This window comes from Amphiura filiformis, chromosome 4, assembly GCF_039555335.1.
Source record: "Amphiura filiformis chromosome 4, Afil_fr2py, whole genome shotgun sequence".
Taxonomy (NCBI): Eukaryota; Metazoa; Echinodermata; class Ophiuroidea; order Amphilepidida; family Amphiuridae; genus Amphiura; species Amphiura filiformis.
Genome location: NC_092631.1, coordinates 66,674,573 through 66,700,614, shown reverse-complemented (window position 1 = coordinate 66,700,614; position 26,042 = coordinate 66,674,573). Strand labels below are relative to the sequence as shown.

Sequence of the window (26,042 nt, the reverse complement as noted above, 5' to 3'; positions counted from 1 at the left end):
TTCAAAGATTGATCATTTTACCTCAAGCCAAGATGGTGCCAGATGATATCACATAATTCACTCACAGGCTCAGATATTTGATGAAAGTCAAAGAATCCATTCCAGCAAGAGTCTATTTTACCACCAAAATGAGTCTTGTTATCTTTATTTTTGTTATGAAGTATAACAAGCTAACTTCCTTAAAATGGTTGGTAATTTTTATTTCAAAATTTCTAAACCAAATTAGCCAAATTTGAGCAAATAATAAGATTCATATTTTCTGACATATTAAAATGTGATTAGTTGTTTATAAACAGAAAACATGAAGTATTGTCAAGTGCTCAAACTTTAAACCTCTTAATCTTGAAACATCAATTTTCAAGATTGTTTTACCATCTAAGGGCCGCTTTATATTCTTAAAACATATTTCTGTAAAATTGTCATGCATTGTAAAGGTAGACATTTTTTCACATTTAGTATCCACAAATTTTCATGCTAGCCTAAATTAAAATTTCACAATTCAACAAAAGGAAAGGGGAAATAATAACAGGCAAAGTTAAAATGTTTGAAACCGTTGATGTTATCAATAAAGTCCGAGTGAAAATGTCTGCTTTTACAGTATTTCCATGGTTATAAAATTACTACTAAGCTTAAAACATCGTAATCAGTGACACAAAAATGGATCATGCACAAGAAACTTAATGGAATCTCGACAAAATATTACCAAATGCATGCACTTGGTTCCTATACTGTTCAAATTGGTCCAGACTTTTAAATAACATCACAGCTCCCGGGGAGTTATATCAAGCTCTTTTATAAAGAGGCCATCCCCCTTTTGGTTCAAGTTCCTTAGCAAATTACTCAATGTTGAAATATATCCATGTGAATTCTGATCTGTCTGTCATCAAAACAACAGGTCGTAAGTGGGAACTGGACAAGTGTGGTGGCCTATTTAAGCTCATCTTGAAATCCTCAAGGGAGCAATTCATAGCTCTTTGAAGTACAATTTGGAATCATATTCTGACAGGCATTCTAAAAACTCTCCTGAATATCAGTAGAGTCAAATCTGGATCCAACAGAAAACCCTACAAGCAGGAAGAACACTTGCTTGTTTCTTGTGTTTGCTTTCCTCAGGCAGCAATGTTTAAATTCAACATCTTTTCACTGACAGTAAGAGTATGCCATCGATATTTTGCCACAACTGGCAATGCTGCAGTCAACTATTAGATCATGTGAGTTTAGCACTACACTATTTATGCTTAGTTGAAGTATACAAAAAACAAACAAAAACCAAAAATGACACAAATTCTTAATGGCCAAAGTCACTTATTACTGAGTAATTATTTATCTCCCATAGGCTATATCTACATTGTATTCACTCCATGATATCCATACACCAATGATTAATCAGCAGGCTAGATAAAATAGTTGCATCATGTCAGCTTTTTGTAGTCAACACCAAATTGTCAAGTCTGACATGACTATGATCGTGACTGTTTTGTGGCCTAAATCTGAATGAAAACTAAAGGTAGCATAGCACCTCAAAAATCATGAATGGACACATTTTAAGGCATGTTATATTAACGAGCACGTACAAAGACAGCAAAATAAATGTGTGTGCACAGAATTGTTCAATATCGAATGTCCACAGCATGAACTGCTATTCAGACTTTTGTGTATTGTGTGCATGTCACTGCCAGAGGGAAGTGAAAAGCACATATTCTTGGTTTGCGTTGGTCTAGACTTAGTACATGGCATCCGTGTTACTATTCCTGGGTTTCTTGATCTTCTCTTGGTTCTTTTTGATGAGATCATACAATGACATCTGGTGAATAAATATACACAAAAGACAATTAAATTAGGAAACAGCAGAAGTTATTTCAAAACTTTTTTTTACAGGCAGAAGGGAAGGAGCCTAAAATCTTTAGTAAATCATATTCCTAAAATGTATTCTGAATTTGAGCAAATGTTGGTGTAATTTCAATATAGAGCATCCTAAAATTTATACACTGGGTCAGTTCAAATCATTTCAAATGCAAAATAATGGCTAATATCAAAATGTTCATAAATGCCTATTGTCAAGTCACAAGGGTTGATTGGCAGCTATTGAACAGTATTTACTCTCTGGAAATTGGGTGCACCAAATGAAGCATTTGCCCCAAATGTGGCTCAAAAATTCCTCAAACTGACAAATTGGAATACAGAATTGCACATTCTTGTATACCAAATCTAATTTTCACTGGACCAAAATCATGACATAATGGCTTGTAAACACTGCTGGTGACATTATCCTTGTATTACAGTAAATATTTTATTACTTCCGTGGTCCAGGTATGCGCTGGTGATTCGCGATCGCATAGAAGTGGTGAGATCTCCTCCCCTTCTACGCGCCGATAACCACTGGGTCAACCGTCTTGTTGTCAAAACCGTTGAACATCCAATCTGGTTGATTGTTTATCACTTCTGTGTTTACACTCGTGTACGCTCGGCGCACAGCACAGACCATGGAAGTAATAAAAATTGATTTTACTTAAGGGTGACTTACGTAAGTATTTCTGAGCTCTGCTGATGTCAACCTCAGCTGTAAGAATTCCTTCTCATCTATCTCTTTGATGCTTCTCCTGTAGTCCTCCTAAAAACAAATCAAACATATCATAACATTTATGCCCAAACTGCATTTATTTTGGCAATTTTTAATTCACTTTTAATTAACAACCACTTTCAAGGATTTACATGATTAAATTCTACTAGTATGCATTTCCACTTGGTGCGATTCTAAATTCTCTTTAAAAAAGCCACAACTGGCCAGCGACGATTCTTTGGATGAAGCTTTCTAACTAAAAATTAAAGCTGTAGAGAATGTGTCAATACCTGACCGCATGCTGTGCAAATTATGACATTTACTAGGTGGCACTAATTCACTAGTAAATTATATGGTAAAAACATAGTCGGACAATGCAAAACAAGAAACTAATATTTAAGGAAAATCAAATATGTAAGGGTGCTAAATTTAATTGTGGCACAGTTAGTAAGATTTAAAAAAATGATTGATATTTTGATAAGTTGAAGGTTAAAAATGTTGACTACGTTTCTCCTATGCACTTGAAAACAATTTAATATTTTTTGGACCCACTTGCGGTTTAACTATGAAACAAAACTAGTTACATTAATAGGACTTCATTGATCTTTTTGTTTGTTCCCTAACTGACACTATAATACATACCACATGGGGATATTTGGCCACTTTTGTAACAAGTGTGGCTCTGGTGATGAAATAGCGTGAGATACCATCCAGGTATGAGGCCACCTCACTCTCCACCTGCCTCAGTTCTGCTAACGTATCTTCCTATACATGACAAAAATAGAAGACAAAATGGAAATTATGAATGTAGTCCATTTGGCTTCCTAGTCCAGACAGTGACATCAGTGCCTGCTCCAGTGTGCGACTGTGCGTAGTATTAAATTGTGCATGTTTACTCAAAGAACTGGCATGTTTACACACACAACTGAAGTCGGTACATCTGTACACGCGTGATGCAACAAAGTAATGATGTTACTTTGTAGAAGAAGTCAAATGGACTATACACCTGAAGACTTTTGCAAACATTGACTTCATGTAATGTTGAAATTAAACTGCTATTCAGTGTTATTATAAAAGAGTACTGTAATTAATGCTGGTTTCATACTTCATCACACCGCTTGCATTTTTCTGCAAGCGGCAGTCACCAAGTGGCACACTGCTCAGCTGCAGCGCCATGACTCTGAAAGCAAATGTTGCCGCTCTGAGCTCATTGGCCAAAAATCGTACCCAGTTCTCATACGTCAGAGCTACACGGCTCCCGAGTTGACTTTAATTTGCCACTTTGGGCAAAGCCTTGGAGTGAGAGATTTATCGGTTTGCCGCTGGTCACCATGGTCAATGCTGGTCACAGCTAGCATTTCTGGTTTGAATGCGCAGTGAAGCAAAATCATCATCAGAGTGGCAGGAAAGTATGAAACCAGTATTAGAAACTGAATTAGCACCTCTCCTCTCATTAGCATCCCCTGTGAATTTTTCTAACCTGCATCTGTTTAAGGGCACCCTTTCAATGTACCTTTAGGCGACAAACAAAAAACTCCATCATGTTCTCCGGACTGATGGACTTGCCAAGGTTTTTTTCCTTGGAAGAGGCTAAATGATCCTAAAAAGTTACAGAAAGCTTGAAAATCTGAAAAAATCTTAGCAAATATTTTTTCTTGCCTAAGCGTGATAAAGGGTAAATAATGATAAATGAATCATAGAGTTGTAATACAAGAGATGAGGTCGTATGTCATGAACTGGGTACAAAAAATATTACACACTGAAAAATGAATAAACATCACCAATATGTACTGAAGTAAGCATAACTTTTATTCCTTACATTTAAAGTGTATACAAGTATACATTTTTGGAAAGCTTATACTACAAGGATATTAGATATGGCAAAAAGAGATCTAATATTCAGGGTGGGTAAAATTCCTATAGGGTGTAACATAAAAAAAATACATATTTTGTAATTTTGATATACCTGGGTCATCTTTTTCTCCCAAAATGTGCAAGTCAAAACAGATGTGGATTTTGAAAGATATGATAATGGCCCACAAAGAAATAATTAAGGGGGCGACTGGTGGTGTTCTGTATTGAACATACAGGGTGGTCAAATTCGCCTATATTTTTTGATGCAAAAAAATTATTTTGAAGATTTACTTCTTTATTCCAGTAGCAGTCTTATATTTCTTTACTGAAAATGTAAATTAGAAAGAGAAATACATAGTTCATGGGTTTCTGCCCACAGATATTAAGTATACAGGGTGATCAACATATTATACAGGGTGATCTGTGTATGTTTGACTCATTAGTACCATACGAAATTCATTAAAATCAAACAGGTTTAATGTAATAAGTGTTTTATGGAATATACAAACTTCATTTTCTTCTATGTAATTAAATGGCCCTTTGTACACTGTTATACATGTATTATTTGCCATCTCCATGCAATATAATACTATACAGGGTGACTTTAAATATGGTATACATATGTATAATTAGGCGGATATTAAGCACATAATTTCTTCATGGTCTTGAACCCGAAGCACAAATTTATTGTTTTCATGTATCATATCTATTCCAACATAAAGAACACAACCTGTTGGAATAACCACATTTGAATCATGCTTAGCTTGTTTGTATATACCCTTTCCTGTTTGATTTCACATTCTCAATTCCCTGCACTTGTCGCTCAAATGCAGCAGATTTGATCTCAGGTGACAAACAACTTCTACTGGTCATTAAATTTGATAATAAATGCTTAATTCTTTACCTTATATATTTGAAATACCAAATTGTAATTTAAAAGGAGATATTTATGAAATTCCTTTTAAATTAAAATCAAGTTAATCCAAGCTTCTACCTTGTTTTGTGGGATATGTGCGAGCGCAGAATGGCCGGACATTACCAAAAAGTAGTCAAATTTTGTATTTAATTAACATCTAATTAACTAATTAATTAATTGCATTAATGCACATTATGTTTGCATCACAAGTTTGATCTATCATTCAGTGAAGTACATGTGAAATCAGAGCCCCACAGGTGTTTCACTTCTCTACTTGTGTAAATTCATAGGTGACTCATTTTAGCCCCGTTTGTGTGTATTGTCTATGGAATCCCCATCCGCCTAATCCCCCGTTACCTAATTGAAGATTTTTTACTATAACTCACACAATACTTGTCCAAATGGGATGCAAATGGTTTTATTTTTTAGAGCAGACTTCTAGGAAAAAATTGATACCAAATACTTTGAACATAGTCAAGTACTTTAAGAATAAACTAGAATGAAACTTGAAAAAAAAGTTGAATTGTAATGAATCCCCCATTTTAGCGTACCCAGTTCATGACATACGACCATGAGCTTTACAGTGGGATTCAAGCTTACCTGTATCGATACCCCAAAGTTGTTGCCATCCTCAATCTTAGGAATTAATAGCTGTATCCACATCTTGAGTGTGTTACAATGCTCTACCAACTCACAGATAGCTGGCTTGATGACGTTCACTAACTCTAAGAGATGAGCGTTACAAGGGACTTGACCTTCTGGTAATAACATCACCTTTGAACCTGAAAACATTGATTCAAATACAGTAGTCAGTGGTGTGGAGTAAAAGGAGGGGTGATTATGGAGAAGTAAATTATTGCACTAGCTTCCAGACAAGTACAACACTCTCATGCTCTGATTGAAGTGTAAGCCCTGTTAATGAGCAACATTCATCGGGCGTTACTCTGCACCGATTGCTTGTTTTGACGCGTAATCGGCCAATCAGATTACTGGTCTGTTGTTATGATTGTCAGATGATTGAATTAGCCAATCAGAAACCCACTACCATGTAATTCCCCCTGGCTACGCCAATGTATTTTAATAAGGATTTACATACATACCATCAATTCCATCCAAATCCATGCCATCTTGAAGATGTTCTTCTTTCCTCTTCTTCCTCTCAGGCTGCAACACACAAATGGAACAAAAGATACAATATAAAACTGGTATTTGACACCCCTTTGAAAAGATGTTCCTCTTATCCAGGGAGTAGCCCCAGGAGAGTTGCATTTTTGAAGAAAAAATTATGATGCAAGCTTAACACTGACGGACAAAATATAAACGTAATTTCCAGGCCCGCCATTTTGAAAATCAGCCAATCATTTGTACTGATTTTGTACGTTTCCAAGTCTCCAAAGTGGTTGAAATAATATTTTGGAACATTATGTGTTCAAACTACCATATTTACTCAATTAAACGCCCCAGGAGAGTTGTATTTTTGAAGAAAAATTATGATGCAAGCTTAACACTGACAGGCAAAATATAAACATAACTTCCAGGCCCGCCATTTTGAAAATCGGCCGATTGCTTGCGGTGATTTTATCAGTAGGATATGAAACATTATCACTCCGACATTGCATTGGTGAGTACATTTGCATGCAAAAATTGTTCCTAGATCAAAATTAAACTTTAATTTGGCAATGATATGGCATGGAAATTGATGCTTTTTGGTGACTTTTTCATTGAAAAAATTATGGGGTGTTTATTAAGGGGGAAGGGCATTTATTGGGGCTTTTAATAGAGTAAATTTATACAGTTATGCCTTGTGCAAGTTTGAGACAACAACCAATTCAAACTCATGATAAAAAATACATACGTATACATGGCGAACTTACCTGGAAACTGTTGATAGTGATGGCTTCTGGTACTGGTATGTTCAATTTGCAGCTCACTGTGGGCATGCGACCTCTGTTGAATAACTCAGACTGAAAGAGACAAATTAACATGTAAATGTAGAAAAAGTCAACACTTCAATCTGGAGTAAACAATTAACACAAAGTTTCAATATTATAAAACACAAAGGTTTAATTTACATCTTTAAAAGTATCTGGTGGCGTAGGCGCATTTTTGGAACAGGGGGCTGTGGAAATTAAATACAGTCGTGTTCCGTGGCTGCTCATACCCGGGCTGGAGAAAAAGTGCAATTTTGCCGCCCTTAAACGGTTGACCCAATTTTTTTCCGATGGTTTGAAAAAGTGAAAACTGGTGCCCCAAAGCTCCCCCCCCCAAAAAAAAATTTGCATGGAATATTGAAACGGGTGAATATAATAGTTCAAGGAACACTACAGGATGATTTACACACTTCCCAATACCCATCAAGTAGCCTAGGTAGCCACCTCAAATGTTGTAAGGGATGAAATCAAAACTCGACCGGCGGTTGACCGGCGGCTCAGTCCAGTTGCTATTGTTCTAAACAATGGCAATGGGACAGAACCGGACGGAACCGCCGGTCGAGTTTCGATTTCATCCCTAAGATGCTCCTTTGGGAAACACCAGCCATAATTGGTTGCAGCATGCACTGCATTATGGGACGTGGATCATCCCCTGAGGAACACAAGCCATAATTGCTTGCACCATACATTGTACACTGCATTATGGGAAGTGCTTAAGTGATCCTATGGGGAACACCAGCCATAATTGGTTGCATTGTGCACTGTATTATATGGGAAGTGCTCAAGTGATCCTCTGGAGAACACCAGCCATAATTAGATGCACTGTACACTGCATTATGGGAACACTTACCTTGTGAATCTTCTCAAGTTCAATGACCTTCTTAGGAAAAATGTTGTTTATGATATTATCTGCCTGTGAATAGAGAGAAACACACACAAAAACAACTTATTGATTACTATAATAACAAGGCGGTTCTCGAACCACGAGTCTCGCCTGCTTTCGCGATCGCCTGCTTTTACGATTACTTTTGGTAGAAGTAAATGAACCTGCAACAACCCATGGCGATTTGCCTGTTCAATTTGAGCTTGATTGGACCAATATTGGAATTTGACCTTTGATCCCTAAATTTTGGTGGGTCTCGGCTGGGCACAATTACCTTGCTGATGGTGACTGTAGGCCTACCCACCAAGTCTCATGCCCATCCGACAATTTTAACTAATTTGACCTCAGATGACCCCTACTGACCCCAAAATGACCTTCCAAAATTGGGCTCTAAATGTTGACTGTACATGTCATGCCCATACAACAGTTTTTAGTCATTTGACTTCAGATGACCTCTGAGTGACCTCAGATGACCTTGCAATGACTGTCCAAAAATTTGGCTCTAAATGATGACTGTACCCACCAAGTTTCATGCCCCTGTGACAGTTTTTAGAAATTTGACCACAGATGACCCATGGGTGACCTCAGATGTCCCTGAAATGACCTTCCAAAAATTGGACTTTAAATGTTGACTGTAACCACCAAGTGTCATGCCCATGGATGACCTTTGATGATCCCAAAATGACCTTCCAAAAAATTGGCTCTAAATGTTGACTGTACCCACCAAGTTTCATGCCCATAGAACAGTTTTTAGTAATTTGACCTCAGATGACCCCTGGGTGACCCCGAAATGCCCTTCCAAAAATTTGACTCTTAATGTTGACAGTGACCACTTAGTGTCATGCCCATACAACAGTTTTTAGTAATGTGACCTCAGATGACCCCTGAGTGACCTTGGATGACCCCAAATGACTTTCCAAAAACATGACTCTAAATGTTGACTGTACCCACCAAGTTTCATGCCCATATAACAGTTTCAAGTAATTTGACCTCAGATGACCCCTGGGTGACCTTGGATGACCCAAAAATGACCTTCCAAAAATTTGGCTCTAAATGTTGACTGTACCCACCAAGTTTTATGCCCATACGACAGTTTTTAGTAATTTGACCTCAGATGACCCCTGGGTGACCCCGAAATGCCCTTCCAAAAATTTGACTCTTATTGTTGACTGTAACCACTAAGTGTCATGCCTGTACGACAGTTTTAGTAATTTGACCTCAGATGACCCCTGGGTGACCTTGGATGACCCTAAATTACCTTCTGAAACTTTGACTCTAAATGTTGACTGTACCCACCAAGTTTCATGCCCATATGGCAGTTTTTAGTAATGTGACCTCAGATGACCCCTGTGTGACCTTGGATGGCCCCGAAATTACCTTCCGAAACTTTGACTCTAAATGTTGACTGTACTCACCAAGTTTCAGGCCTCGAAATAAGCCAGAATTTCTGAGGGCCATTTGGGCCCTTGATCTTAAATGTTTGAGGGCCCTCACAAATTTTTGGGGGCCCAAATTTGGGCCATTGATTTTAACCTATGTGACCCCACAAAAAAGTGAGTAACTGTAGGAGCCTAACTAAGGAAAATAAAGAAACAAATAACCCATATGTTAACATTCAAATGAATAGATTATTTAATAAATAGGAGTAATTAAGTAATTAGGTAATTAATTAATATACATAAAGAAGTACTAGAAAGAATAGAAAGAGAGAAGCCCAAAGAAAAAAGAAATAGGGCAAGCAACCTTTTAGATGATGCTGGTTTTTTTTTTTTTTCAAAAAAAGTTTTTATTTTATTTTGAATTGATTTGTTTTTAAACATTGTCATTAGTATCAGTCCCGGTTAATCAGTCTTTTTTCATTTCCTTTATATCTCCAATTTTATCAAAATCAAAAGTGATTTAATATGCAAAAGTCATGCAGTGCTATTATAAACCCGCCACAGTGACAGAACCTCATTAATATTCATGACCTGCTGTATTATAGTGGTGTATTGTGCTATCCCGGAAGTACCAAAAAACACAATATCGGCCGATTTTATGTGAAAAAACAGAGTTATTACACCTACTTTAACATCATAACTATCTAATATTATTAAAGATCTAAGTAAATAACAATGTTTTTGGCCTTGAATTTACTTCAATTCTCCCGAAATGTGATTTTAGAATGCAATATAGTCGGGCGATTTGTTGGTGTTGCATGACTGTGGAATTCTGCAGTAAGCTCAAGTCCGTAAGTGATAAAAATTGCCACACATTTTGCGGGCCATTTGGGCCCGCCGGATGTATCTTTTGCGGGCCCTCACTGATTTTCGGGGGCCGAGGGCCCGAGGGCCCGCCTTATTTCGAGGCCTGCCAAGTTTCATGCCCATATGACAGTTTTTAGTAATTTGACCTCAGATGACCCTTAGGTGACCTCGGATGAACCCGAAATAACCTTCCGAAAATTTTACTATAAATGTTGACTGTAGGCCTACCCACCAAGTTTCATGCCCATATGACAGTTTTAGTAATTTGACCTCAGATGACCCCTGGGTGACCTCGGATGACCCGAAATAATCTTCCAAACATTTTACTCTAAATGTTGACTGTACCCACCAAGTTTCATGCCCATGACTGTACCCACCAAGTTTTGCCCATATGACAGTAATTTGACCTCAGATGACCCCTGGGTGACCTCGGATGACCCGAAATAATCTTCTGAACATTTGACTCTAAATGTTGACTGTACCCACCAAGTTTCATGCCCATACGACAGTTTTAGTAGTTTGACCTTAGATGACCCCTGGGTGACCTTGGATGACCCCGAAATGACCTTCCGAACATTTGACTCTAAATGTTGATTGTACCCACCAAGTTTCATGCCCATACGACAGTTTTAGTAATTTGACCTTAGATGACCCCTGGGTGACCTCGGATGACCCCAAAAGAATCTTCCGAACATTTTACTCTAAATGTTGATTGTACCCACCAAGTTTCATGCCCATATGACAGTTTTTAGTAATTTGACCTCAGATGACCCCTGGGTGACCTCAGATGACCCCGAAATAATCTTCCGAACATTTGACTCGATGTAGCACCCCAACAGAGACATTTTGGACATAAAAACCCGTTTTAGACATTTTTTTGTAAAAATGCTTCCTTCACCCTAAAAAGGTTGTTTTAAATGTACAGTTTCCTATACTTTTGTACATGAGAGACATTCTTAAGTCTTTTTTTGGCCTAATAACTTGGCCTACATGACCGAAATTGATATATATAATGCGCAATATAAAAACATTATTTAATTAAATTTTTGACCCCCCAAACTTCGAGTGTGTGGGAGGGGGCCACATGGGGGGGGGGGGGGTGCTAGTGAATATTTGACTCGATGTAGCACCCCAACTGAGACATTTTTGACAAAAACTCCCGTTTTAGACAATATTATGAAAAAATGCTTCCTTCACCCTAAAAAGGTTGTTTTAAATGTACAGTTTCCTATACTTTTGTACATGAGAGACATTCTTAAAAGTCTTTTTTGGCCTAATGACTTGGCCTACATGACCGAAATTGATATATGTAATGCAATATAAAAACAATATTTCATTAAATTTTGACCCCCCCCAACTTTGAGTGTGTGGGAGGGGCCACATGGGGGGGGTACTAGTGTGCATCCTCTGGTCATACTACCCCCACCCCATTATGTTGACCGTACCCACCAAGTATCGTGCCCATACGACAGTTTTAGTCATTTGACCTCAGATGACCCCTGGATGACCTTGGGTGACCTTGACGCACTAACCAATACAAACTTGTTCTGTCTGGGGTGAAGATGCACCCACCCACCAAGTTTGAAGAACGTGCGACCCCTAGTCTCCGAGAAAATAGGTTTTTGCATTTTATGCATAAATTATGCAAATTAGGTACTTAATTACCATATTTTGCGCTGAAAATCGAATCGGATTGAGATCCTCTGGCCATACTACCCCCTACCACGTTTCATCATCATAGGGCTTAGGATCTTACGAATCCCCAGATACAGCTCCACAAGGCGGATTTCTTCAGATTTCCAACCATATTTGTAGAATCGTTCCGCATAAATTATGCAAATTAACAACTAAATCGCATACTTTTCAGCGAAAAACTAATCAGGTGATCAGCAGATGTGTATCATAGCTGAAACCAGGTTTCGTTACCATCGCCCGACGGATCTTGAGATAGTCTGTCCACAAACTCCGCTATCAATTTGCGCTGATTTATAAATTATGCAAATTAGCTATGTTAATTTGCATATTTTTCACCGAAAACATCGATTCGAGCAAACTTGGATACCCTTCCTCCCACCAAGTAGCGTCGCCGTAAGTCTTATCTACCTCAGGAATCATTACATACACTTTATAACACCTTTGCTCTACCCTACTTATCCTACTGCAACATTATCTGGGCTGACAAAAATAATTCCCATATAAATTCATTATTCCTTATACAAAAAAGAATTATTCGGACATGCACCAACTCTCTTTGGCTTGCCCATACAGACCCGCTTTTAAACAACTCAATACTCTCAAGGTGCAAGATATTTATTTCCATCAACTCGGAACATTTATGTTCCAATACCACCACAATCTCCTCCCAAAAGATTTGTCCATTAATGAGATTTTAGAACTAACAAAAGCATTCACCATCACCATACTAGACAAGCCAATGATTTCCACGTTAAAATGTCCAACACCAAATTGGCTGATAATATAATTAGTATTCAAGGAGCCCTTTATTGGAACTCACTTCCCCAGTCTATCAAATCTTGTAGTTCAGTACCATCTTTCAAATCCAACTCTAAAAAATCCTCATCAGCACATATGTACAACACTGATTAGCCTACACCTGCAGTTGTTGTTTTTTGGGGTTTTTCCTCTTCTCATTTGTCAGGATCAATTTTTATAAAATTAATTCAGTATATATTTTTCACATCAAATCGGACCCGTTTGTCTGTCTGTTTGTATTGTTCCAGTCTTTAGTTATTATTATTATTGTTATTTTGTTATATTAAAATTATGCTATTTGATAAATTTTGTCAGCTCGCTTGGCCTTGTATGCAGACTATCACTTTTGCATTTAATTGTTTTTTGCTCTGCAGAACTATACACCATTTACCATGTTAATTTATCATTGCATTAAATATCTTGGTGTAGATTTAATTCACAAAATATTACATTAAATAGTTACCTGCTATGTAAGTTATAACTTAGCTTATTATTTAGACTCGTTGCAAGTGCACGTGCAATCATGTGCTTATGCTTTCACCCGGGCTAAATACACTTTTGTTATTATTGTACCGTAATACTTATGCCATGCCTGAACTGTTTTATTACCTAGCTGGGGGGTTTTCAACCCCCCGAGCTAGGTACTGTATTGCTATCCGATTCTTCTTTCTTTCTTCTTCTTCTTCTTCTTCTGGCAACAAACTTCAAAATGCTTCTCCTCCTACATGTTACACCCTACAATTACGTAACTTGCACATATGTATCGCCTATATCCAGTGCCCATATGGTGCAAACAGAATTGGGATCAAAGGTCATTAAAGGGGCATTTTCGGTATATAACCAAATATCTTCAAAATGCTTCTTCTGCCACATATTACATAGCACAATGACGTCACTTACACATGTGCATCGGCTTTCCCCAGCGCCCATACCTTACACTCAAAATTGGGGTCAAAGGTCATTAAGGGGGTAAAATGTTACAATTGTATTATCTGGACATTTGTAAGGGGTATGGGGCTCCAACTCAGTGACAACAAATATCATGACCAATGGAACATTTTGCAGTCAGGTCAAAGGTCATGCAGAGGTCAAATTTTAGAAATGCATTTTCGGACATCTGTAAGGTGCAGGGTTCAAACTCACTGACAACAAACTTAATGACGAGGGGAACTTTTTGCTGGCGTTAGGTCAAAGGTTATCTGGGGTCAAATCTTATAATTTCATTTTCTGGACATCTGTAAGGGGTATGGGGCTCAAACTCAGTGACAACAAATCTCATGAACAGGCGAACAGTTTGCAGGGGTCAGGTCAAAGGTCATGCAGAGGTCAAATCTTCGAAATGCATTTTCTGTACATCTGTAAGGGGTATGGTTCAAACTCTGTGACAACAAACTTACTGACCAGGGGAACACTTTGGAGCGCTGTGCAGGGGTCAGGTCAAAGGTTATCTGGGTCAAATCTTAGTAATTTAATTTTCTAGGCATCTGTAAGGAGTATGGGACTCAAACTCGGTGACAACAAACCTCATGACCAGGGGAACATTTTTGGAACATTTTGCAGGGGTCAGATACCTCCAAAACACCAACATGCCCCAGCTAGGTTTGTGGTCTATGACCACCATTTGCCACTAGTATTATATTGGGATTTTACAACCCCTTTACACCTACTGTGTAGGTTTGGTTGTTATTTTCACCATCATTACTCATTGATTTATAATTGAAAGCTTAGCTCTTGTGATAATAAGTTTAATATACCTAACCCACAAGGCATATGTCTTGCTATTGTATTTATTATTATTCTAAAATTTTGTTTATCATAATTATTTAATATACTAACTTTGTAAAGGGTGCCACAACAACACGCTCTGCGTTCAGTGGCATCCTCATCATTTTCACCATATTATACGATGTTTGTAAAAGCTTTTTATATTGTAATTATTGAATGGATGGAATTTGATGAAATAAAACTGAACTGAACTGAACTGAACTGAACGGTTCCCCAGATACAGCTCCGGACGGACACACATACATACATACATCCACACACCCCCACACACACCCCTCCATCCACACACACGGACAGACAGAAATAGTGATTACTAAGTCCCATCCTGAACAAAGTTCAGGCGAGACAAAAATGACATACAAACTTCTAGTTTGAGAGTGCTTTTTGATCAATGTTTCAGTTACTTGGCCACAATCATCGAAAAAAGTCTTGGAACGCTTGCATGTAAATAACGGAAAACTCTCACCCCCTCTCCCCCGTTCAATGTTGAGAAATGCCAATGTCTTCAGCGGTTTCCCAATGTGTTCCAACATTGATTGATGGGGAGAGGGGAAGGGTAAATCATTGTTGTAGATGTCATGCTTGTTCCCAGGCAAAATATACATCATTTCCATGATCATATGAAACAGAGTGTACCAAGCGTTCCAAGGACTTTTTTCGTAGATTGCAATTTTTTCTATTTACAGCACCCAATATTGGTATCATTATTTTATTCATTTTGTGCAATTGTACACTATTTTATACCCAAATGAAGGTGTTTACTGAATGCGTGTAAGTACCGTATGTAAAGAGAGTACTAAGAACAACAACATCTTTTTTCTAATGACAACACTGACCCAGTCTTGCAATCCCCCATATGAAATTAATGCCACCTTACCTCATCTAGAAGGGTCTTCTTAAATGCCTCAACCTGAAAAGAGAGAAATTTAAAACAAACAAGATTGGTATAATAATGCTAATGACAACTATGGACTATTCCCATTGAAATCCATACACACCAGTGGAAGACATGACCTTAAAATTTCAAATGGGGTTACCTGAATGAGCAACTCCATTTAAAATCTACATCCCTGTGTGGAAGATTAAGTCATGTGTGCCATAGGGAGTGTATAGATTTCAAACTGGAATATCCCTGGATGCACCAATTTACAGACTATTCCTTAAGGGGTTACTACACCCCTGGCCAATTTTGTGACTATTTTTACATTTTTCTCAAAAATTACAGTGCATTGGTGACAAGTAAGATATGTATATTATAGGGGCAAGGACTACAACTACTGCACTGAAAATTCAGCAACTCAAGGCAAGTAGTTATTGATTTATTGATCAAATACTGGTTTTCCCTCATTTTTGACTGTAACTCCACAACTGTTGTATGTGCTGAAATAAAATTTCCAGTGCAGTAGTTGTAGTCCTTGCCAGTATAATATACATATCTTACTTGTCACCAATGCGCTATAATTTTTGAGAAAATGCAAAAAATAGGCACCAAATTGGGCAGGGGCAGTACCCCCTTAAATGGGTGGGCAACTCCATTTAAAATCTACATCCCTGTGTGGGAGATTAAGTCATGTCTGCCATAGGGAGTGTATAGATTTCAAACTGGAATATCCCTGGATGCACCAATTTACAGACTTCAAGGTCTATTCCTTTTCCATGAACAAAAGTCATGTTCTGTTGTCATCAACAATTAAGGCCCTTCGCACTTGATTATTAGTTTCCTGTTTACCGCCCGCGTCCAAAATTGAAAATCTCAAAATAATTAATTACCGGTATTTTATTTTTATTTCTAATTTTTAAAATAACTTTCAACTACTTCTACTTGCCATTTTCTGACTTTAATAATATCAACAATAATGATGAATGAACAAAGAGTACAACTCCACCTTCACTTATTTATAAAATCAAATATTGTTGTGAACTAATTAAATGCCCGCTCTAGTCAAAACGAGTCAATAGTTGCTTGTAATATTTCAAACTAAATAAAGAAAATAAAAGATAATTAATAATTAATAATTAAAAGTCACCTCGTCCCTCTTTCAAAATCTTCAACAGGACACTAATATTCAAGTGCGAAGGGCCTAAGGCTGAATCAATTATCGGATCAGACATTTGATCGGTTCCGATACATGCATCATTAGCAGGCCTTCACATTAAAAATTTGGTGGAGCTCCATCAATCACACTCCTGGTTTTGTTGAGGAGCTCGATTTGAGCTCCTCAAAATTACTCTCCTGTGATTTTTGAGCAGCTCAATTTGGAATCCAACCATGCAACAGACGATAAACGTTACATACCGTGTTGGTCATGTCGGTGGTTTTTAAAAGTCATAGTATCTGCAAGTTGAAAATATTGCTCATTCATAAATTCCTAAATGCCTTGCGATTTCTCTTTCAGACATTATTACCAAAACGGGCAACAATCTGTCCTTTAAGTTTAAATCTCACTTGTTTTAACAATGTTTACTGCACTGTACAATTCAGAATTTCCACAGCGACATATCTGCCCAGTCATTATTACATCAACCGATCTTCAAAACATGCACGCAAATCAAAAACAAAATGGTCGTATGTGCGATCCCCGACACATGCCTCCGAGCAGTACCTATCATTCTAGTGGAGAAACAAACTTCGCACTTGTATTTTCGGAACGATGAGATGACCCAATGACCCGACATGATTTGTTATTGTTTCTCAAGTCGATTGCCGCACTATTTCGTTCGCAGAGCCTTTACTAGCAATAGCATGTTGTTTCAATATGATTGATGTGATACAGTTCTTGTAGACTTTGTAGTAATTTATTTTTGACATTTTGTTTGAAATGATCGTAATTCCAAATAAGGAGCGCTGTTCTGACTCCGACTGTGAGGATTCATATGTGGCTCAAAATATGCTAAGGTGTCATATTATAGCCATATATTTTGACATCTTTTTTTAAAAATAATAATTATAGAAATGGAATATTTGCTAGTTTAGTGGTAAGTTTAGGTAGTAAAGACATAGCATACACAATTTAAGTAAAATCCTTTCACTCTAAATAATAAAAAAAAAAAAAAATAGCTGTAAAAATGCCTATTTTTACACTTTTATTTGTAACATGCCAAGAGACGCCTTTTTTCAACAGCTTTTTATTTTTTTTATGGATCCTTATAGAAATTCATGTGACCTGTTTCCCAAAATGGTGCAGTAAACCAATCAAAAAAACAGAAAGAGGCATTATGAATTATAAGTTAACAGATCAAAAAAAGGATTTAAAAGTTTGCCTTGCGTATGTTACTATTGTCTGTCAAACTTTTGATTGATTTTGAAGTCCCTCAGTTTTTTATAAACAAAGACTTGAAGCATAAACTAAAGGGTAAATCTATTGTAAATAACTTCATTTCTCCATATTATAATCAATTTGTAAGTGGCTGCCATCTTTTTTGAACATATAACAATTTTAAAATGTTTCTTGAAATGTCTGTCAAATAGTAACATATGCAAGACGCAGTGCTGTAATTCCTGCTAAACTAGGGTGATACAGCTAATTATGCTACATGACATAGCATTTAGCTCCACCTAGCTTTGTGGCACATCACTTTGTGAGGAGAAGCTTTTTTGATGACACAATCCATTGTTAAGTGTTGTCTGTCAAACATTTGTATGCATAAGTAACATACGCAAAGATTTGTATGTGTCTGTCAAAAGTAACATACGCAATACGTTTAAAAAAATTAAAAATCACTTGATGTTCACATTATGATGATAGTTTAGAGTTTATAAAAGTGTTTTAAAACATGTGATTTATAAACTGCATGTGATCTTTATTCAATTTCCCATCTTGAACTACTGTTTTTGCCAAATTATTATTCTGTATGTTACATTTGACAGACATCTTGCGTATGTTATGGCTTGACAGACACACATATTTTATTTATAACAATTTATCCTCCTTATTGTAATATTTGGACACATTTTTTCCACAATCAGTTGCTGTAGGTCCTACACCTAAATAACCACAAAATACCTTATGTAATACTTTATAAATTTTTATTTGATTGCAGAAAATCATCAAAATTGTGTCTGTCAAATATAACGTCTTGCAAAGGGCTAGAAAATTAAATTTGTGAAGTAAATGGTCTATAACTTATCTTTCTTTTAGTGTATTATGAGCGATATATGTGCATACTATAATTTAAACCTGGTTGGAGACCAAAAGAAAAGAGCTGGAAAAATAATTGTGTGTTACACTTTTATGACACCTTAGCTTATTTTGAGCCATATAGGGAGACCCTTGCACAAACACATGTATCAGCACCGTAGACCCTACAGGTTTGAACGATTCTGCAGTTTAATACACGCACCTCAAATTTGCCAACCATTCATTTGAGGATTTAAGGATACATGCTAGTGCTTTACATCGACAGAGAACATATAAGTGGTTTGAAAGAGGAGTTAGAGAGGCAATATATGTCAGGCGGGAGGAACCTTTGCTTAACAGAGGGGACCTGTCAACCTGTCAAGGACCTACGACGCAGCAATCAGGAAACTACCCCGGCGACTCTCCTGTGACGTCATACCATCAAGTGTGTCACAGGCACAGCCTCACAGGTCAATGGTTCACCACCTGTTCATACATACATGCTATGTAACGGCGCGCGTGATTGGTCGACAGCCGGGCATAAACAGCGTCTATGCCCGGATGTGCGATCGCCGGGTAGGAAAAATGAAGGAAAATCATGACTTTTAATAATGTTACTTGTAATTTTTTGTTATTATTTTGATGAAGTAAGAATTACAAAATGTTCTTGTATGTATGAGCAGGGTTCATTCATATATTTTCCTGACTAAGCGGTTGTTTATGCCCTCGGGCATAGCGGCCCCTCGGGCATAAACCGTTTAGTCATGAAAATATATGAATGAACCCCTAAATCAGTCAGCCTGATGATCATGATGCGTCTTGGATGAGACGCGATACTGTCGCTATCAAAAATAGGAATAGCGAGATCAGCGCATACGATGATTTCCGCATTTGTATCTGTTTGTGTGTGAAACTTAGTGAAAACAACTCACCATTTCTCATCCTTTCAAAACTCCAAATACAATAGGAAATTATTTTTACAGAGTTTAACCCTAACACCAGTAAAAACCACAAAATACCACGATGAAAAATTCATAACATGCATCCCAGGGTCTGCGATGACGCAATCACCCGAAGTGTGATATGCTCACCGAATTGCTGGCCGGGCAGCAATAACCCGAGCAGCTACCGGTCCGCGTTCGTTCGCTTGGCATGCGAGGGGTCAAAGGTTCAATCCCGGGGTGCCAAGTCAAAATTCTTCTTCTTCTTGAAAAATTCGGATCTTCTCTGACTTCCGATACCAAAAAGCATGGGTCAGTGTTAGGGTTAGAAAAGATGTATTTTTCCGGATTAGAGTGTCCTTTAACCCTAACACCAGTAAAACCACAAAATACCACGATGAAAAATTCATAACATGCATGCATCCCAGGGTCTGCGATGGCGCAATCACCCGAAGTGTGATATGCTCACCGAATTGCTGGCGGGAGCAATAACCCGAGCAGCTACCGGTCCGCGTTCGTTCGCTTGGCATGCGAGGGGTCAAAGGTTCGAATCCCGGGGGTGCCAAGTCAAAAATTCTTCTTCTTCTTGAAAAATTCGGATCTTCTCTGACTTCCGATACCAAAAAGCATGGGTCAGTGTTAGGGTTAGAGATGAAATTTTCCGATTATGTAAAGTTTTCCACAAAAAAAGAACATTATAAGCATGTTTTTTAATGTCATGAACTTGTTGAAGTTCAGGAGTTACCACCATGGCGACTCGATCGACGGGACGCCATTTTTTCGTCTTCTCATCCTTTCAAAACTCCAAATACAATAGGAAATTATTTTTACAGAGTTTAACCCTAACACCAGTAAAAACCACAAATGAAATACCACGATGAAAAATTCATAACATGCATGCATCCCAGGGTCTGCGATGACGCAATCACCCGAAGTGTGATATGCTCACCGAATTGCTGGCCGGGCAGCAATAATCCGAGCAGCTACCGGTCCGCGTTCGTTCGCTTGGCATGCGAGGGGTCAAAGGTTCGAATCCCGGGGGTGCCAAGTCAAAAATTCTTCTTCTTCTTGAAAAATTCGGATCTTCTCTGACTTCCGATACCAAAAAGCATGGGTCAGTGTTAGGGTTAGAAAAGATGTATTTTTCCGGATTAGAGTGTCCTTTAACCCTAACACCAGTAAAAACCACAAAATACCACGATGAAAAATTCATAACATGCATGCATCCCAGGGTCTGCGATGACGCAATCACCCGAAGTGTGATATGCTCACCGAATTGCTGGCCGGGCAGCAATAACCCGAGCAGCTACCGGTCCGCGTTCGCTTAAACTTGGCATGCGAGGGGTCAAAGGTTCCAATCCCGGGGGTGACAAGTCAAAAATTCTTCTACTTCTTGAAAAATTCGGATCTTCTCTGACTTCCGATACCAAAAAGCATGGGTCAGTGTTAGGGTTAGAGATGAAATTTTCCGATTATGTAAAGTTTTCCACAAAAAAGAACATTATAAGCATGTTTTTAATGTCATGAACTTGTTGAAGTTCAGGAGTTACCACCATGGCGACTTCGATCGACGGGACGCCATTTTTTCGCCTGCTTGAAATTCACGAAATCTCGATTTGGATTTATCCACGAGACTCCACGAGACTTACCTGGATGATGTCATCATTTTGTGGGTAATTTTGTGACCTTTGCACTCATACCAAACACGACGGGGTTTGTTTTGGGGAAAGCCCCTAATTTTTCAGTTTTTTGAGGTCTATTTTTTAGGTAAGATTTTCATGGTTTTTGGCGTAAAAAGTTGTTGAAATGGAGCAGAAGGAGGTCATTACACCTATATTACACCCATATAATATGAAATTTTAGAGTATTTTGAAGATGTTTGCGGTCATTCTTCTGCAGAAATCCACCGCGCATAGATGCGCAACGGGAATTACTGTGATGACCCATATTTGCAATTGGCCATGAAAATACGACAATACGGGGAGAAGTGGTGAGGTGGCGGTGCACGTGTTGTTCCTGATCGGGCTGACGCCGGGGTGGGAGATGTAGCGCATATCGGGTCATGTCGTATGTGGTAAAATGCAAAATGCACACTTAATTCAAGTGATATTATTTTTGTTACTACTTTTAATCAACTCTATGATACTTTAAGAATTTGTATAATTTTTTTCAATTTTTTTCACTTCCTTTGTATTTTTTTTTCAATACTAAAGTTGAGTAGTGCAGTGTCAGATGAGGTTGACAAGTAACTAATGGCACTGGCAGAACATGTTCATGTGTTGCATGGGTCATATTAGATTATGATTACATATTCAATTTTGCCTTTTATTTATTCATTCATTCCTAAATTTACTTGTTTATTTACCATTGTCTTTCTTTTTTAATGCCCTTTACATTGATACCAGAATTGTAAGTGTTACTTGTAAAAATATTCAAGTGCTAGACAAATAAATCCAGGGTACCATAAGGCACTTGAAACTTGATGTCGAGTTTAGCGTCCCTTTTTTTTCAGCTCATAATGAGGCAACTATTTCATTATTCATTATTCATTATTTTCAAGGTTTCATTATACGCGGCCTTTTACCAATGCTTATGCACTTTTGTTCATTCTAAAAATATTTGGGTCCCAAATGTCACGAATACACATAAACGTTTATAAAAGTATAATTATCTTGCTTTTTGTTTAAATAAAGTTTTAAACAAACTCAATGTATTCCGAAGTATATCAGTCTTCTTCACTCCAATTTGTACTAACCTCTCTGTATACATTTGAGGATAGGGGAAAATGGGGAGTCATTCATACAAAAATAACAATCATGCAGAACATTGAAATAATTATTATTGGCACCAATTTGTTAAAAATAGGTCTTTTTTAGTATCTCCTATCTTAAATTATAATTTTATTAACACAAACAATGTCCATGGCTATAGTCTGGCTAGGTCTATGGTTAAGTTCACTTCTAGCTAGTCTATCCTGATATCCCAAAGGTATAATTGAAATAATTGGACAGAGCAAGGGTCAAAAATCTGTATATTTTTAATGCTCAAATATTTAGATGAATTCTTCCACTAGTTGTCAAGGTTTTCTATAGTTTTTGAAGGGGTTTAAAAATTTTGCACAACAAATTTTCGTTCTAGTTTAGTAGTAATTTGCACAATAATGAATTATTTTCAGATTTCACATCTCAAACGCGGCACAAAATTCATAACGCGGGCGGCCGACGCTAAACTCAGAATCAAGTTTCAAGTGCCTAAACAAAAAATGACAGACAAATTCCACTACCCTTCACAACTTCAAATAGGTATAACTCCCCATACTTTGAGCTATAGAGCTGTTTTTGGTACCATTGTCTAAGTTTCTTAATGCTCTTTACAGTGATACCAAATTTGTAGATGTTCCTAGAATAAACCTAAAAAGTGTTGTCCTCGCTAATAGGAAGTCCAGAATGGATGAACAGATTTAATATTCATTTTTCATAAAATTATTAAATGTTTATCAGACTACGCTACGGATCTACCTGGAAATTTATAATGGATGACTGAGAATATTATATTTGAAGTTGTTTTGAACAAGTATTCAAGTTGGGATGGTACAGTATTCGTGTTGTATTGAGTAATTGAAAAGTGCATGCAAAAAATGATGAATCATTGAAATTTGAACGTATTCATGACTGTATTTACTCAACAATGGGTAAGCTTACAACAGCATTTTTACACAACACGTTTTCTTGAAGTCAGCAGCAAGAAAATGCCTACCTATAAATTTGATTTCATTAACTTTCCAATAATTAAACGTACCTGTGCTACTACTTCTTCACCCATTTGATTGACTGATAGGCAAATACGGCCACGATTTCACAATGAAATAAACACGTTTTCTCTGATCTCGAACGATCAAACAGCTTTATCACATGCAGTAACCTTTGACCTGATTTGACATTTGAAACGGGCTTTCCGGATTTTTTACAAGAGGGCGCAGTATTTAAAAAAATTTCTCGGAACGCGGCCCGCAAACGGCTATCTTCTGAAGATAGCATTGCGGGCCTAATAAAACTTCAGAACATATTTCACAAATTTAGAAAACATCTGTTAGGAAAGTTTGTTTTTGATGTGTTTTGTTTGTTTGTTTTTTCCGCTATCTACTCAAGATTTTATTTTTTTTAATAAAATACAAAAAGGTAAGAAAGTTTGACAATAGGCCTAGAGGAAAGTAAAAACAAAAATTCCTATCGTTTATTCTCTAATTGACCGGGGCTGCGCTATGATGATTCAGTACGGCGCGAAACGGCAAAACTGCATTGACTGGGCCATGGGCTGCGCGAAAAATCGGCATTAGGCCGAATCAGGCCCAGACAAACATGGAATCAGGCCTGAGAGTGTGTCTTTGAAAAAATATCTGTTTTTTGCTTAAAATATCTGAAATTATTTAAACCATACATACTTTTGTACACAACAAGTGTAGAAAAATATCTGGAAGTTGAAAAAAAATATCTGAAAACAGATAAATATCTGGTCTCTCACACCCCTGGGCCGAATGCAAAGCTATAAATAGGTATATCACCCCAAAAATAAGCGCAGCAGAAACATGTTATTTGACGCTTTTAATTGAATCATCGTTATGAATGCTTCAAAAAACAAAAAACAGAATTGAAATCGGATAATGCAAAGTGATGTAACGTCAACTTGAAGATACCCGGAAATCGGGTGAAAACCTGCCACAAATTGCTATAAATGGCAAAATGGTAATTTTTGGGATTTGTAATGCTTATTCGGACACTTACTTGAAAAGGTAGCATTGATTTAAGTAGGCCTATTACAGATTAATTGCATATCTTTCCGGACTTCGTTAAAGAAAACAAGATTAAAAAATCTCTCCTCGAATAAATGTAATAAATCCACCAAATATACAATTTTGGCCATTTTGACCAATCTGCAGACAAATAAAAGCTTAAAAGTCCAGCTAATTAATATGCAAAAATAATGCCAACAGAGAACCGTACATGATATGAGGATGCGTTTTTTTGCACACATAAGTACCCAAAGTTCTTTAATTTGGAAAAAAAAAATACACAAAAAGTCATTAATTATGCAAATTAGCTAATTACATCTAATTATATATTTATGCCATTCTTATGTTAATTAGGCATATGTAATTTTTACTTTTTTCAATGTTTTATTTATGTTTTATTTATACAGCATGATTTTGTCAAATATGAACCTGCTGTGATGTTGAATAAAGAAACTGCAGTTAATTGCCTAAGTGCACCGAGTTTTCAATTGGTATAGGGAAGTGTTTCACTCATTGTCCAAGGAAAAAAATACATGATAACAAACACTGGTATTTCAGACCGGTGGTACTAGGTCCTCTATTTCGAGAGACCTATATTTATTGATTTATGGACGATCTAAAAAATTCATAAAACAGGTCTTAACTCTTAAACTAGGCAGTGTTTAATTTCGGCGGAGTTGATAGTGATTTAGGAAATGTTTCACCTACCATATATTAAAAAGACAAATTATTGTGATCAATGAAACATAACGAGGAAATCGTTTTTTGACATGTATGTTTTCAAAAATTGGCCAACTTTGATCCGCGCGCTTTTTGATTCACTGTTATGTATGCGTGCACAGTATGACAGAATTATTGTGCAGCCACTGTGACATACCTACTATAAAGAAATGTTAAAATGACGAAGCTGACCAAAATTGCTATCTTCAGAAGATAGCAAGCAAAAACATGAAAAATAATAATATTCAAAAAAGAAAAACATTGCCTAACACGCGTTGTGATGATTCAGTAGGCCTACAGCACAAAATGGCAAAACTGCATTGATGGCGCTGCGCGCTTAGAGAAATCGGCATTAGGCCGCATGCATTAAAGCTATAAAGAAATGTTAAAATGACGAAGCTGACAGAAATTGCTGTCTTCAGAAGATAGCAAGCAAAAAACATACAAAATAATAATTTAATTCGCCCAGAGTAGGCCTATTTCTGTGCGCGTTTTAGGATTTTTTTCGCTATAGGCCTATCTACTGAAGATAGTAGGCCTATTTAGAATCTCACCCCCCGATTCATTGCATCTTTCTACTCTAGAAGTAAGGCCCAGCCCCAGCCTAGTAAAAAAAAATAACATGTAGGCCCTAGGCCTATAGGCCTATCGTCCGGACTTTTTCAAAAATCGGTGAGGGAGGTCCTTATTATTTGTTATTGTGTTATTTTTTACCATTCATTTCTGTGTAAAATTGCAATTGCAAAGTGTTTGTCAACACATCATAAAATTGGGGAGGCCCCCTAATATTTTTGTTATTTCCCTAC

At 37.2% G+C, this 26,042-nt stretch overlaps 1 protein-coding gene across 1 annotated transcript; it reads right to left on the bottom strand.

Annotated features, from left to right (window-relative positions):
- Positions 1 to 278: 278 nt before the first annotated feature.
- LOC140151241 (proteasome activator complex subunit 3-like) lies at positions 279 to 23,670 on the bottom strand. Its single transcript, XM_072173511.1, has 9 exons — positions 23,526 to 23,670; positions 15,546 to 15,578; positions 8,112 to 8,174; positions 7,205 to 7,294; positions 6,431 to 6,494; positions 5,931 to 6,112; positions 3,203 to 3,325; positions 2,525 to 2,611; positions 279 to 1,804 (listed from the first exon to the last, which is right to left on the bottom strand). Exons 1-9 carry the CDS (start codon positions 23,547 to 23,549, stop codon positions 1,724 to 1,726), a joined length of 747 nt encoding a protein of 248 aa, XP_072029612.1. The 5' UTR covers positions 23,550 to 23,670; the 3' UTR covers positions 279 to 1,723.
- Between the last annotated feature and the right edge of the window lie 2,372 nt (positions 23,671 to 26,042).

Bases quoted from the DNA above. Each gene is read 5' to 3' on its own strand.
- LOC140151241 (XM_072173511.1), bottom strand. From the start codon at position 23,549: ATGGGTGAAGAAGTAGTAGCACAG. The intron at 6,495-7,204 runs GTAAGTTCGCCA...TGTGTGTTGCAG, and splicing joins TCACTATCAACAGTTTCCAG to CCTGAGAGGAAGAAGAGGAA. The intron at 2,612-3,202 runs GTATGTATTATA...ATTTGTTTTTAG, and splicing joins TGGCCAAATATCCCCATGTG to GAGGACTACAGGAGAAGCAT.